General features: G+C 41.7%; 1 protein-coding gene across 1 annotated transcript in view; it reads left to right on the top strand.

Annotated features, from left to right (window-relative positions):
- LOC136858261 (fibrillin-2) overlaps positions 1 to 16,766 on the top strand; it is a 529,944-nt gene that overhangs the window by 197,381 nt on the left and 315,797 nt on the right. The window contains exon 2 of the mRNA XM_067137663.2: positions 9,966 to 10,048. Within this exon, the coding sequence (XP_066993764.2) occupies positions 9,966 to 10,048 (83 nt within the window). The remainder of the gene's footprint in view (positions 1 to 9,965; positions 10,049 to 16,766) is intronic.

Genomic DNA, 16,766 nt, shown 5'->3' with positions numbered 1-16,766 from the left:
AGAGAAATAACTGTTACACATTTATAGTGCCTAACAGGTACTTCTTAAGCTTATTACGAAATGGCACAGTTTTAGAGATGATTGCTATGTTGTCAGGAATGCTGTTATATTCAGATATTAGTAAGTGTTGCACTCCCTTAGTGCCAAACCTTGTTGTATAATTTTGATGAACATGTAATTTATTTTTTTGCCTTGTCTTATATGAATGGATGTCAGTGACTTTAGGAAATTCAGAGTTGGTGAACATTTTGTTATGCAAGACTTTATCAATAAGAAGTGATGCGTTTAATGAGATTAATTTCTTAAGAGGTAATATATTTGTTTCAGAGTACATTTTATTTCGAGAATATAGTTGATGAAATCCATACATAAATCTAATAACCCTGTTTTGTAAGACCTCCAAAGTATTTAAGTTATTTAAGTTATTATGAAAAACCACCGTACAGTACATTAAAAAAGGAACTGTACAGATAAAGAACAATTAAAAATTACTGGTACAATATTCATTAACGTAAAATTTATGGGTGTTCTTTCTATGTTGCTCCTGCTGTTATGTTTACAGTGATATCTATTGTGGCAAGCCTCGATGTATGCTTCAAAGAGTCATGAGAAGTAGAGTTTCTATAACATTATTTTATATATTTAATATTTGATATTTCACAGAGGTAACTGCTTGCAAATACGGAAGGCATTTTAAGTCCTAAATTGCGGAGTTGAGGAAATTGAATTTTGGACAAAAGGTTCAAGAAGTTGATATATTTCACCTCTCTGTTGTTGAGGATATTATCTGTTTGCAGGTCACACAGTTCAAGTAATTGGTAACCGATTTCCTTTTCCAGTTTTCCATATTTTTACTGAAGAACTATCGTATTTTTAAATTTCACCAATATACTATTAAACTTAAGGTTTTTAACACAACACAATCACAAAACAACCGGTGTCTGAGTCCCCTCAGCTAACTGCAGACAACCCAAGTCCACCTGCAACTGACGAAGAAACACACGTGCAAATTCCAACGCAAGCAGTCTGTTATTTTATGCTCGCAATTTTACATTTTCACACCAAGCAAATGCCGGTGTTGTAACTTAATTAATCCCACGGTCGCTTCCTTCCTACTCCTAACCCTTTCCTATCCCATCGTCGCCATAAAACCTAGGTGTATCGATGCGACGTAAAGCAAGTTGAAAAAATATTCTCGCAAGTCAGTGTAACTATTTTCACTTCACTCATTGTTACGTCAAAATATCATATCGTACATTCTGAAGGAAATCATCGCCATGTACAATATAATATCGATCATACTTAAAGAACTCACGCTTGAATTTCAAACTTTTCTAATGCATCGTGGGCCAAAAAATATCCATCCGAGGATCGCTGGTCGGAGAGCACTGCCTTAAAGATCTCGAGCGGGGCATTACCAACAGCTATATGCCTCTCAAATTACATATTATTATCTTCTTCTTCTTAATCTGTTTGCCCTCCAGGGTCGGTTTTTCCCTCGGACTCAGCGAGGGATCCTACCTCTACCGCCTCAAGGGCAGTGTCCTGGAGCTTCAGACGCTGGGTCGGGAGATACAACTGGGGAGAATGACCAGTGTACCTCGCCCAGGCGGCTTCACCTGCTATGCTGAACAGGGGCCTCGCGGGGGGATGGGAAGATTGGAAGGGATAGACAAGGAAGAGGGAAGGAAGCGGCTGTAGCCTTAAGTTAGGTACCATCCCGGCATTTGCCTGGACGAGAAGTGGGAAACCACGGAAAACCACTTCCAGGATGGCTGAGTTGGGAATCGAACCCACCCCTACTCAGTTGACCTCCCGAGGCTGAGTGCACCCCGTTCCAGCCCTCGTACAACTTTTTCAAATTTTCGTGGCAGAGCCGGGAATCGAACCCGGGCTTCCGTGGGTTGCAGCTAATCACACTAACCACTACACCACAGAGGCGGCCACATATTATTATTATTATCTTAAAATGTTTCAACTCGTACGCAAAGTGATCTTTTCTCAGACGTTTCTTTTTTTTTTTTTTTATTTTGCTTTACGTCGCACTGACACAGATAGGTCTTATGGCGACGATGGGACAGGAAGGGGCTAGGAGTGGGAAGGAAGCGGCCGTGGCCTTAATTAAGGTACAGGTGTGAAAATGGGAAACCATGGAAAACCATCTTCAGGGCTGCCGACAGTGGGGTTCGAACCTACTATCTCCCGAATACTGGAAACTGACCGCACTTAAGCGACTGCAGCTATCGAGCTCGGCCAGACGTTTCCTTGGATTAAGGCAAGAGTGTGTTCGAATGGCATAAACCCACGTTGTGAAAACAGCTTTACACACGGTTCGTATGCATGTATTTATTATACTATCATTTACTATACAAAAATTACACAATTTAAAGGAATTGAAATAAATTGAAAGTACGGGAATTGTCTTGCTGTCTTATACGATCTGTGTTCTCGATTCGATTATTGCTTATTGACTGACGTTAGTCAGGGGCTGCCTGGCTGAGGGGGTAAAGGCCTGCTCGGCTCACCCGGAAGGACGTGGGTTCGATTACCCTTCAGAAAGTCGTAAAATTTAAAAAACGAAATTTCCACTTCCGGAGATGCACATGGTTCATTCAGCCTACACCAAAAATGAGTACCAGGTTAATTCCTAGGGGCAAAGACGGCCGGGCGTAGAGCTAACCACTCTACCACACCAAGTGCCGAGGTTAGGAATAGTGGAAGCCTTTACCTTCCACCCCTCCAAGGGCCTTCATGGCCTGTACGGAGATGACTTTGCTTTGATTAAAAGGAGAAGGACGACTTACCTCCAACAGGAAGCTTCTATAATTCCAAAATGGGATAAAATTTCAAAACCACAAAATCATTTTAAAAAGTTGGTCCAAATTTATACCAATAAATTAAGAAAAGACGGATGATCCTCGACAACTTACAGAATGTATACGAGATGATGTTATTGTCGTTTAACAAATATATTTAATATGACTATTTCTTACCTCTCAGCTCTCACGATGTACAATAAAGACCTTCATGTAATGGGTTATTTCAATTGTTTCTCATATTATTGAACAGTGTTCGGAAAATGATGATGATGATGATGCTTGTTGTTTTAAGGGGCCTAACATCGAAGGTCATCGGCCCCTAATGTTCGGAAGACAAACACTAATTGTTCACCATGGTAGAATAAAAAGTTATTTCCACTCTCTTAATGACTCATTAGATAAGAATCCTTTCATTTGTTTAAATGCGTATTTCATTTATATATAGCTTATTCAGTCTTGCAGTATAGTAAAATAAATTTAGAATTAAGCATTTTTCATATTGTTCTATTGCTTGAAATGAAATGAAGTATTTAGGTCAGTTTATCAGATACACTTTATGGCTGATTTATTCTGTCCCATAAAGTTGGTTTCCGCTAATAACTTTTGATGACTAAGGTGTGTAGTTCAAGGTAGCCGTTCCCAGAAGTGTACATTCCCAGTAGGATAAACTGAGATTTATGCGAATAGGATGTTCTAAAGCAGACCTCCTTCGAAGTAATGACAAAAGTCTACTTATTTACCGCAGGCACTCATTTAAAATAGTACTTTCGTAATTTATTTTAAAGAACTCGTCAGTTTTTCACACTGTGGGAAGAAAATATAGTGTTCAAAGTATGCCGTCTATTCAGACCTACTTATTTCATATACATTCTGAGGAATATTAAATGTTCAATTTCACTTTACAAGACCATTCGTCGTCACATGCCATATTGATCCACTGAACGATGCATCTCTTTTGCTGGTGATTTGGCCAAAGGACGTGTGTTTCAGTGAGATTCAGTGTGCTATAACCACCCAATGCTGCGAATGGCATACAACGGAGAAGAGAACGGATGCACTTGTTTAAGTACTTGCCTTCACTATTCAAGATTGTAGATTTGTATCCCAATGTAATCGGTTGTCACTTAGGAGTGCTTAAATGCAAGATTCGTGTAACAGTAGGCCTACTGGTTCGTCAAAGAATCTAATTCCAGGGCATATTTTCGAGACTCCGGTGTTTGTTCTTTTTTTTTTTTTTTTTTTTTTTTTTTGCTATTTGTTTTACGTCGCACTGACACATATAGGTCTTATGGCGACGATGGGATAGGAAAGGCCTGGGAATGGGAAGAAAGCAGCCGTGGCCTTAATTAAGGTACAGCCCCAGCATTATCCTGGTGTGAAAATGGGAAACCACGGAAAACCATCTTCAGGGCTGCCGACAGTAGGGTTTGAACCCAATATCTCTCTGATGCAAGCTCACAGCTGCGCGCTCCTAACCGCACGGCCAACTCGCCCGGTCCGGTTTTTCTTAACATCAATAAATGAAATGAAATGGCGTATGGCTTTTAGTGCCGGGAGATCCCAGGACGGGTTCGGCTCGCCAGGTGCAGGTCTTTTGATTTAACCCCCGTAGGCGACCTGCGCGTCGTGATGATGATGAAGACAACACATACACCCAGCCCCCGTGCCAGGGAAATTAATCAATGATGGTTAAAATTCCCGACCCTGCCGGGAATCGAACCCGGGACCCCTGTGACCAAAGGCCAGCGCGCTAACCATTTGGCCATGGAGCCGGACTTAACATCAATAAAAGTTGCGGAAATATTAAACACGTCACATTATTTTATTTAAAGTACGTACTAGAGCAATATAGTGTGTTTGACGTGAAGAGACACTCTTTACATTCTTCTTTTCACACGGTTGTCCCGAGGCACAGTAGCTCTTTTAAGGCACACCCCCTTAATGGACGTGAGCTGCATATACCATTTTCACCACATACTAGCCCTCTTGCCATTGTTAAATGTATATCAATACCGAGAATCGAACCCGGGCCACCGAGGACGACAGCTAATAGCGCTAACCGTTACGCTACGGAGGCGGACGTGTCACGTGTGGGGTGATGTGATGAGAAAGGAACAGAAACATGAAGTTCCAAAGCTTGCTACGCCGGTCTGAGTGGCTCAGACGGTTGAGGCGCTGGTCTTCTGACCCCAACTTGGCAGGTTCGATCCTGGCTCAGTCCGGTGGTATTTGAAGGTGCTCAAATACGTCAGCCTCATGTCGGTAGATTTACTGGCACGTAAGAAGTTTGACTGTCGAGCACTCATTGACCAGAGTGTTCAAGCAGGCAGCTTTGAACAACTCTACTACACATCTTCACGATTTATCATACAGTCTCTACTCTCTCTCACTTGCACTTGGATATCCTGAATTGATGAAAAATTATGTCCCAATAATAATAATAATAATAATAATAATAATAATAATAATAATAATAATAATAATAATAATCCGTATCCTTGGCTGAATGGTGAGCGTTGAGGCCTTCGGTTCAGAGGGTCCCGGATTCGATTCCCGGATGGGTCGGGAATATTAATCGCGTGTGATTAATTCTTCTGGCTCGGGGACTGGGTGTTTATGTTTGTTCCAACATTCTCCCTTTCATATTCAGACAACACCACGCTACCAACTACTACGATCACCACAGAAACACGCCATAGTGGTTGCATCCCTCCACATAGGGTTACGTCAGGAAGGGCATCCAGCCGTAACACAGGGCTAAATCCACATGGCGACACAGTTTGCACCCGCAACCCCACAGGTGTGTAAACAGCGGTAGATTATTATTATTATTATTATTATTATTATTATTATTATTATTATTATTATTATTATTATTATTATTATTATTATTATTGTCCGCCTCTGTGGTGTAGTGGTTAGTGTGATTAGCTGCCACCCCCGGAGGTCCGGGTTCGATTCCCGGCTCTGCCACGAAATTTGAAAAGTGGTACGAGGGCTGGAACGGGGTCCACTCAGCCTCGGGAGGTCAACTGAGTAGAGGTGGGGTTCGATTCCCACCTCAGCCATCCTGGAAGTGGTTTTCCGTGGTTTCCCACTTCTCCTCCAGGCGAATGCCGGGATGGTACCTAACTTAAGGCCACGGCCACTTCCTTCCCTCTTCCTTGCCTATCCCTTCCAATCTTCCCATCCCTCCACAAGGCCCCTGTTCAGCATAGCAGGTGAGGCCGCCTGGGCGAGGTACTGGTCATTCTCCCCAGCTGTATCCCCGACCAAGAGTCTGAAGCTCTAGGACACTGCCCTTGAGGCGGTAGAGGTGGGATCCCTCGCTGAGTCCGAGGGAAAAGCCGAACCTAGAGGGTAAACAGATGATGATTATTATTATTATTATTATTATTATTATTATTATTATTATTATTATTATTATTGTTGTTGTTGTCCGCCTCTGTGGTGTAGTGGCTAGCGAGATTAGGTGCCATCCCCTGAGGCCCGGGTTCGACTCCCGGCTCTGCCATGAAATTTGAAAAGTGGTACGAGAATTGGAACGGAGTACATTCAGCCTCGGGAGGTCAACTGAGTAGAGGTGTGTTTGATTCCCACCTCAGCCACATCGAAGTGGTTTTCCGTGGTTTCCCCCATTTTCACACTGGTACTGGTCCTTCTCCCCAGTTGTATCCCTGGCCAAAGGTCTCACGCTCCAAGACACTGCCCTGCAGGCAGTAGAGATGGGATCCATCGCTGAGTCAGTGGGGAAAACCAACTATGGAGGGTAAACAGATTCAGAAAGAAGAAAGGTTAATAATAATAATAATAATAATAATAATAATAATAATAATAATAATAATAATAATAATAGTATGGTCCAAATCCATTCATTTCATATTTCTATATGCAACAACCTTGCAGAGGGCAGGGTTTTCGATTCCAGAGACTAATGCATGCTAAAAATAAATTATCGTAATTTTTATTCATTCATAACGCTGGCGGCAATTTTGTTACAAGATCATAATAAAGCGACAGAAGAACAAGAAGTAAGACATTTCGGAGAATGTACCCATTGCAAGTAAACAAGCTGGATTGTGGTTGTTGTGTAATCGTAAGGCATGTCTGATCTCAACCACAGTGACCTGACTTTTCAGTTTTAAAATAGCACATACAATGACTAAGACCTGAACCACGGTCTTCTAGGTGAGAAACTAGCCTAAATTTCTCAGAGTTATCACACCTCCATGCGACAGGCTTCGGCAGCCGGCACAATCCTTATCCTCACCGCTAGTTTGGAGCTTCATTCATTCCATTCCTGACCCGGTCAAACGACTGGAAACAGGCTGTGGAGTTTCATTTCATCACACCTCCAGTAATGTATCTAGTGTTATCTGAAATGACACGGTTATTTGCTTTATCTCCATTTACGAGTAATGGGAAATACGCTATATCCTTCTCGTTGGTGATGTCCCATGTGCTATTTTATGACGAGTCATAATTGCATGATTGAAGTCAGTGTAATTTAGCACTAACAGAATCGTTTCCGCGTATCAGCGACCGTTATAGCTCAACAACATAAAGCTAAACTATGACCATCTGAAAATATCATAGTTTGTTTTTTTTTTTTTTTTTTTTTTTTGCTATTTGCTTTACGTCGCACCGACACAGATAGGTCTTATTGCGACGATGGGACAGGGAAGGGCTAAGAGTGGGAAGGAAGCGGCCGTGGCCTTAATTAAGGTACAGCCCCAGCATTTGCCTGGTCTCAAAATGGGAAACCACGGAAAACCATTTTCAGGGCTGCCGACAGTGGGGTTCGAACCTACTATCTCCCGAATACTGGATACTGGCCGCACTTAAGCGACTGCAGCTATCGAGCTCGGTTTTATATAGTTTATTTTGTACCTAATGTATATTCAGTCGCATATAAGTGAACAGTTAATCACTTAATTCGTGATTCTTTAATGTGTTTACTAGCTCCTGAGTCTGGGACCTTGGTGTAGTAATTGATTCATTTTCGATTTCTAGCTGTCACTGGAAAGTGGTGTACTAAGATCGACGTAACGACAATTGAGAAAATATGTTGGTTAAAATACCTTTCATTTTTTGATATCACTGAAATATGTTACCCGAATGCCCTTCTTTAATTTCATTTGAAAGATTCTGGGAAATTTTATGATAAACTGGTCTGTTTCCAGCAGAAATCAATCGTTCTTCCCGTGTACCAGCGTAGGTCTCTATATTTCCACCCATCTGTAATAGTTGGATGTCTTGAGATTTTGAAATATTTCAAACACTAACATATTATCTAAATGTTAAAGCAAATCGCTCTACTGCATGAATTATTTTTCCTTTGGCAAGCTTTAAAGTTCAACTAGCGTTCAGTGTCTTAGATTTACGAACAATTCTTAACTGGGGCTAATACCTTTAACACTCTTATGTGATGTGGTTTGCCATGATGGAATATATAGACATTTTTCGCGATTTTACGCTAAGCTTTTAACATTAAAAGACCGTACATTACTGCCTACTGGCAAAGGGTACGTACTGCAAGGCGCAAATATAATTGCACGACCGTAGGTCGGTAACGTCTTTGATTTTCTGCTACAGGTCAATTAACCGTGTGGATTTTGACGGGGTGGAAGGAGAGTACCTTTGGTTGTAGGCAAGTTCTGTCTTTGTTATGGAAAAGGAAACAAGGCATCACTGGCATATGTGTTTGATTGACTGTACAGTTGAAAGTGTGCCGCAAAACTGTCTCTGTCCACAATCTCTATTCACATATATAGGTGGTGCCGCATGGCAACGCTGTGCAGTAAAGGATTAACACCTAAGTAATATCTTTATCTCTGTCTATTGCACTGTTTGACATAGACCAAAGCAAACTTGACAAGAGAAACAAAAGAATATTGAAATCTCCATCTTAGCTCCATGACGAACGCTCAGTGTTTTTCGATGTTTTTCCTTCCCGTAACGATACTCAAGGGAATCCCCTATGGTGGGCAACAGTACGCATCCATGGCATCCCCTTCCTGTCGTAAGAGGCGACTAAAAGGGGCACCAGTGGCTCTGAACTTTGAAGCGTGTGTTGGCGACCACAGGGCCCTTAGCTGAGTCCTGGCATTGCGTCAGGCTCCTAACTTTCATCTATCCTAACTGAGCTCTCTTGGTCAACTCTTGTTCTTTTCTGACCCAGACGCTATTAGGTTTGCGAGGGCTAGGGAGTCTTTCATGTTCACTCCCTTCATGACCCTTGTCTTCGTTTGGTCGATATCTTCATTTTTCGAAGTGTCGGATCCCTTCCACTTTTCCCTGTGATTAGTGTTATATAGAGGACGGTTGCCTATTTGTACTTCCTCTTAAAACAATAATCACCACCACCACCGGTCATGGGGGCCCAAACTGATTAGGATTTTTTAAAATCACTATTCTTCAATTTATTCTTTTCTATCCACTTTGCCTTGGTGAAATCTTATATCTTCCGGCCCCAAAATTATTAGGTTTACAAGGTGTGGAGAATTCTCATTTTCATGCTTGTTATGGCCCTTTCTTTTATTCTCACTACCTTCATTACTCGAACGATCGGACCTCTTCCTCGTTCTCCTCTGATTAGAGGATGATTGTCTCATTGTACTTCCCCTTAAACAATAATCACCGTCATGTCTAAGAGTGGTAAGGATTTCCCACCCTTCCATTCATGTCTTATTCAATGAAAAAATCACCAACTCGGTGAATTAATTATAATTGTTAATTACCCATTTTGAGAGTTCATTTTTTCCATACCATAGTCTTTATTTATTTATTTGAATTTTAGATTACATTTGTATGCAGAATTCCTCATTGCTAATACTTTTCACACGCTAGCTGATTCATTCCATTCTACAACCCAGTAAAGTTTTATTAGCAAAAGGAGTAAACTGAGAAAATCCTTATAACTAAATAATGTCGAGTTTTCTAATGTGACAATTCACTTGCAATAAACTTAGGATTTTTCTCTCACAATTTCCTTGCAGACAATTATCAATAAAATTACCAATGTAAGCTGAAATTATACATTTCATTGTCTCATTATCTTATGTCCATGTGGCAACCTTTAACTGAGGGAAGTTTTTGTAAATAAACAAACCGTGTTATTTTCAATTGTTTCCTCTTTTGTTACAGACCAAACGTATGCCGCTCACGATATCGACACTACTGCTGTCCAGGTTGGACGATTAAACCAGGAACAGGGCAGTGCCTCATCCGTAAGTACTTCATGTCTCTATATGTATTATATTCAAGATAAAAATATATTGACCACTTGTTAGCAATCCAAGTTAAACATGGACAATAACAAAGCAATGCAGTGCTGAAAAAAAGTTATGCATGTACCGATTTAGTGCACAGTGTGGCCTATGTACGTACATTATACATACAAAGAATACAACATGCAGTCAGCTATTCAGAGCAACAGAAACGCAACAAACGCACGAAATATTATCGGCACACTTTTTCTGGATATATTTGTGTACGGGGGTGAGGAGTAAGGAGGGAGCTCTCGCGGTTTCGGTAGTGCTGCCAACTGAATGAAAATGAAATCTGAACTGAATCGAGAATATGATCGATCGATATAAAGTTTTTAAACCGTTATTATCTGAAGCCAACAACTGTGTCACACATACACATAACATTATATAACATTTCTCGATGCGAATCTTGCTCCTAGCATGAATTCTATAGTTTGGCTTTGCTGTGTAAACAACAACAGTACTAGTACGTAAAGTGTACGCCAGATGTCGCACAGCGATGAATGAGCGATTCATAGTTTGTGTTTCAAAAGTTGCCGGTACGAATCTCAAATATTGCCCAGGTCGACCGATTCAGCATTAGGGTGTAAATCTGTCCAGAAAAAGTGTGCCAATAATAGGTAATTCTGGAATTATGAACACGAAATTTCCATTCATTGTGTGGCAGATCAATAACTAGTATAGCCACCTCTGGCCCTGAGGTAATCTGTTTTGGAACAGATTATTCTACTTCTGGATCGTGCCGTCAGTAAGTTGCTGAATGTTAGCAAAACAATTAGGATAATGGACAATTACTCTCTTCACATCACGCCAATCGTACCGGCCTCATAATTCGCTGTATGCCATGCGTCTCAAGGAACTGACTGACCACTTTGGATCAATGGGCATGAGCGTTATCATCCACTAGTGTAAAGCCCTCATCCACAGGGACAGCAAATGCTGTAATTAACTGCAATTAAATGTCGGAGGATCTTGTCTCTGTATACCAGACCAGTTATGTTACGCTGGGTTGGATGATGAGGCCTCCTTGTTGCTGGTGGCGCTGTAGGTTGAACGGCTAGTTTTTCTCTCACCGAATCGTCAGCAAAATCTAATGTTCCTGTTGTATGAATGAAAGATCATGGTGATCTCATCAGAAAAGAGCGTATGCTTCCACAGTTCTTAGTGCCATAGGCTATGAGTTGTTGCCCACCCCAAACGAGCTGCACTATCGTGTGGTATAAGAAGACTTTATGGCACTGGCCCCTTGATACCTTCGTCCTTCGTCGTACAGCCGATTTCGCATTGTCCTTATATGACGAATTCACTCCAGCGGCCCTCAGAGGATCCTGGCAGAACGAGGTGACAGTAGCAGTGGGCCTACGACGCGACTTGCTGAACAAATACCGAACCTGGTGGTGGTGATTATTGTTTTTATAGGAGATGAAACTGGGAAACCATCCTCTGTTAACACTAATCAGAAGGAAAATGGAAGAGGTCCAACCCTTCGAAAAATTAAGGTACCGGCAAAAGAAAGAGAGCCGGGCTGAGTGGCTCAGACGGTTAAGGCGCTGGCCTTCTAACCCCAACTTGGCAGGTTCGATCCTGGCTCAGTCCGGTGGTATTTGAAGGTGCTCATATACGACAGCCTCGTGTCGGTAGATTTACTGGCACGTAAAAGAACCCCTGCGGAACTAAATTCCGGCACCTCGGCGTCTCCGAAGACCGTAAAAGTAGTTAGTGGGACGTTAAACAAATAACATTATTATTATTTATTAAAAGAAAGAGAAGGTTGGCGAAGGACATGAAAATGAAAGACTCCCTTGGCCACGCACACCTAGTACCATCGGGGTGGGAAGAGAACAAGAGTTGACCAAGGGAGATTCGGATAGGAAGGATGAAAGCGAGGAAACTGGCACAAGTTAGCGGAAGTAACGCCAGACTTAGATAGGTTACCGTGGTCGCCAGCCCCTGTTCTCCGTTTTAGTCACCTTTTGCGACAGGCGGGGTGTACCGTGAATTTATTTTACCGCCCCCATCCACAGGGGGATACCCCGATCTTCCCTGCGAGTTTTTTCATGGGTGTTCTGTCCTTTATCGGCTGTGTTTCCTCGAACTTTTTCCAAACTCACTCCAACACAAGCGGCGGTATTCAGTTGTCGCCATTCTTCTTGCAGCAGCAATTCTATAATTTGAATGCGGTCAGTATCAGAAATGGATTCTCCTGCTATGTTTACCTCAGTCCTATACATGCTATCTATACAGCACCGAGCTTGCAGTGGATGCTGTTAAACCGACCGATACGAAAAAAGTCCACTGTCGGCCAAATATCGAACCTGATCTGGATTTAGGGTCACTGTGAGGCTCAGATATTGGTCTATGGTGCATACTGTAAACATGTTTGAGGATACCCTGTGAAATCGTAATATTCAACATTTTGAGCACTGTAATAGAATAACTCCGCCCTTGTATTAAATATGATTAAATTATTGACTCATAATGTTATTGTGTGTAAAATCTAATAAACTGTGGCACTAGTATATCTTAACTAATGTATGACTGTCGATATTTGAGGAATAATTGATGGCAATATCTCACAATTAAAAGTAAATTACGACCACAGTAATTCTCTTAATTTAATATGGAAAATGTTCGATAATCCACACTCCAAATTGCCGTCGAAAGATTCTGTAGGCTCCTAGCTTTATTCTTTGAATTTCGAGAGCACGAGGAACAGGTACGGCTATTGCAGTTCACAACTGAACAATATATGCAGTTTATATGGCCGATTTGACTGTATTACTAATTGTTCTTGTGTTTGGATTTTGGTGATTTTTTGTGTGTTCGATATTTTTTGCATTTGGTTCTTTGTAAGTGCAGTAAAAAATGTCGTATATAATTAATACTTAAAACGCTTATATGTTTAATATAGCTATCAAATTTCTGTCGAATTTTCACATTGTCGATCTGCACGAATTAATTTTGTTGGTTAAGAGGTGAGACAGGTAAGTTCTTGTTTAGTGTTGTCCCCTTTAATCACAAGAAATGTCCATGTTTCTTCGCAGTCTCCTTGCCGGAATGCTTCCTGGTTTCTGTCGCCGTCGTCAGTGGTCATCACCATATGAACTCGTTCTACAACAACCAAAAGTACGATTAAAATGAACTAATGTTCTGTGTTTGTTTTTACGGTATACCAAGACATCGAAGTAAATATATCAGAGTCAGGATCATGACTAAGCTATGAAGACCCGATGGACTTCACCATCAGCTTCTCATCCACATCCTCCTATATGTTTCAGTGGTCCAATAAGTTAGGAATTGATTTATGTCGCGAAGGACAAAATGGTCTAGTTCACTCTAGTATCTCTCAGTGGCAGCGTCGCAGCATCTCTCATATATAGTTAGTTGAGCGGAGCTTAGTGCTATCGTGAAACAGTACAGCGTCTCTTCACAGCATTTGAATCACTTCTAGGACTCTTTCAGGCGTTAATGCAGAAGTTGAATCACACTATGCGCCTGAATGTTTGACCATTTTTTATTTTTCTCCAGGCCCGCCAACTTATAGCTGATGTTGGGGAAGTATGACTGCCAAATAGATGCAGTATGATTGTCGTGAAGGAAAGCGGTGAAATACTCGCTCTGCTTTAGAGGGAAATTATAATGAAATAGAGAATAATACACATATGAGAGATCTTATTGCCCTACTTTTAGGAACTTTCATAGCTGTAATAAAAAGGTATACTGTATAATTACATTGGTAAAGATTGAGTTCTTTAGCACATAAAATATTATAATTCCATCTTGTTGTTCATTTACAAGGGTCATTTTTTTCCTGTCTTGTTTCCTTTTACATGAGGTCGGCACTTTGAACGGATTTTAGGTTAGTTTGACGGCTGGATTCCTTTCCTGACACTAATCTTATATGGAGGGATGTGTTTCTGTGGTTAGTTTGTCGTGCGATGTGTTGCGCGAATTTGCAGACGAGACGAACGCAAACACCCAGCTAACTACACGCTGTTTATTAACTACACACAATGAGAAATCCCAGCCCGGCCGAAAATTGAACTCAGGACCCTCTGAGCTGTCAGCTGAAGCGCTGGACCTGTTAATTCATAAGGGTACTGTGATACTACTACTAAAATGTTTACATTCCTCCCCTGAAGGGGGAGGCGGGCCTCTTAGGCGGTGACGCCGTCTCTCAGACCGGGAGATTTTTTACGGTGAAGGAGATGCTCGGAGGTGAGGGGGTTGGCGGCCGTGGCCTATACTAGGAACGGTCTCGGCATTCGCCTTAGTGCAGGAGAATGGAAAACCACGGAAAACCATTCTCAGGACAGCCGACGGTTGGGGCCAGCCAGGAGGTACAGCCCTGTCCCGACTCCCGAATGCAGAGGCGTAGATCCACAGTAAAGCCATGGCCACCCCTCCTCTGCTCCGTTGGCCGCGACCCACTCTGTATCTACCGACAACTGTGATATAATTGGAAATCGGTTCCTTGTATTTGAGTTTGTGTTTATATAATGGTAAATGAAATGGCGTATGGCTTTTAGTGCCGGGAATGTCCGAGGACATGTTCGGCTCGCCAGGTGCAGGTCTTTTGACTTGACGCCCGTAGGCGACCCGCGCGTCGTGATGAGGATGAAATTATGGTGCAGACGACACATACACCCAGCCCCCATGCCAGCGAAATTAACCAATGATGGTTAAAATTCCCGACCCTGCCGGGAATCGAACCCGAGACCCCTGTGACCAAAGGCCAGCACGCTAACCATTTATCCATGGAGCTGGACGATATAATGGGTTTTGTCTGTTACAATAAAGACAGAAGTTAAATTCCCTTCTAATTATGTTTCACGTGATAGGTTTTCTGTTATCCATCAGCGTTTCCCTATTTTATTTTAGAATACCTAAAATCCGTCTCACAAGCAGTGCGACGTTATAGCATGACGAATATAAGAACAAGTGTGAGGGCTCCACGAGTTCAAGGGCTCCCCGCAAGGCAGTGCTAGAGTGGTCAAACTCCACAGTACCGAGCAGCTGGTTTTAGGAATGATGCCAGAGGAAACGTATTACTTCGTGACTGATAAGTATATACACTATCTTTTTAAAAAAACAATTACAGATTACATTTAAAATACCACGGCAGAGTACAATGGAAAAAAATCATACATGGAAATAAGGGCTACGGCCTTCATCACATGTTGCGGAAAGCACAGGATTGTACATCTACAGATACAGATGAATAGCACTTAACTCCCAGCATATTGAAACAAACACCCATGAACTATTTAAAGGTAATACTCTACTTACCAATTTAATTTGTCGGTTACTGGGATTTCGAAAGCTTGCTGAGGATTTGGCCAATGTTCGAGATTTTAATTCTCGCCGGATTTCCTTCGTTCTGAAGAAAAATCGTCACTTCACATAATGATAAACAAGCCTGTGGATTATATCCATAACATCTTGAAGACAACTGCCAGCTCCCGAAGGATCAACTAAATTTTTTCTATGGAATCGCTACAATCAAAATATATTTCTCCCCACATCGATTTTAAGTTCGGTTTTCTATTAGGCCCTAATTACTTTCTCGGCCTAGAAAGGAATGTCACATGCACTTTTAGAAGGACGTGTTAAAAACACTTCATTGTTGCTTGAACAATAGTCTTTTATTTCGGTGAGAACTGAAAATTTACTTCGCTTATTCTCACGTGTGCACTCCCGTTTTCAATCTTCTTTCTTATTTTCCTGATGGTCTCTAGGTTCTTTTCCCTATTGGGAGTTTCACGGAACTTAATCTCACTTGAAAGGTATTTCGGCAATTTAGGGAAAAATGAAATGGCGAATGGCTTTTAGTGCCGGGATTGTCCGAGGACAAATTCGGCTCGCCAGATGCAGATCTTTTGATTTGACTCCCGTAGGCGACCTGCGCGTCGTGATGGGGATGAAATGATGATGCAGACGAGACATACATCCAGCCCCATGCCAGCAAACTTAACCAGTTATAGTTAAAATTCCCAACCCTGCTGGGAATCGAACCCGGGACCCCTGTGCCAAAGGCCAGCACGCTAACCAATTAACCATGGAGGCAAATTAGGGAAAATATGAGTCACTGCTCCTGGACGTAATTTCCATCTCACAGGAGATATCATTCACTATAAAATTCTCTGATTTTACTATCAAATCATCAGAGAAATGAACATGACAAATTCTACTATTAAGAAGCGTTAACTCAGTATCCATCCGTGGAATAGCTCTGGCCCATTTTTCAAATTGTTTTCTATCCTTCGGTGGTGAAAAAAAATTCGCGTATCGTCAACTATACCATAGCCTGACTTACAGCCAAGCACAAAACAGTACGGCATGCTGAAATATTAAATTAATCATACAAGCTTGAAGTACACAATGCACAATGAACTTAGTTTAGGAACTGAAGAGTTGAATTTTCTTCAAAATTCAACTTATTCACTGAAATATCTCGCCCAGTAACGTCTCCCGCACTTTTCTATGCCCGGCTTGCCGGAACTACTGGAGCACGTGTTGGATATAATCGCTTTCAGTGCTTTCAGTGCTTTCAGTGACGGGACCACAAACTACCATGCTTTAATAGCTGAGTCCTCACACTTCGTGTTATATACGTCCATGATTATAGTTGTACTAAAACGCCTGGTAGAATGGCAACCCGCTAGCCATTACTGTA

The sequence above is a fragment of the Anabrus simplex genome, chromosome 1 (assembly GCF_040414725.1).
Source record: "Anabrus simplex isolate iqAnaSimp1 chromosome 1, ASM4041472v1, whole genome shotgun sequence".
Classification (NCBI taxonomy): Eukaryota; Metazoa; Arthropoda; class Insecta; order Orthoptera; family Tettigoniidae; genus Anabrus; species Anabrus simplex.
Note: the sequence above shows the minus strand (reverse complement) of the source record. Positions and strands in the feature narration are given on the sequence as shown.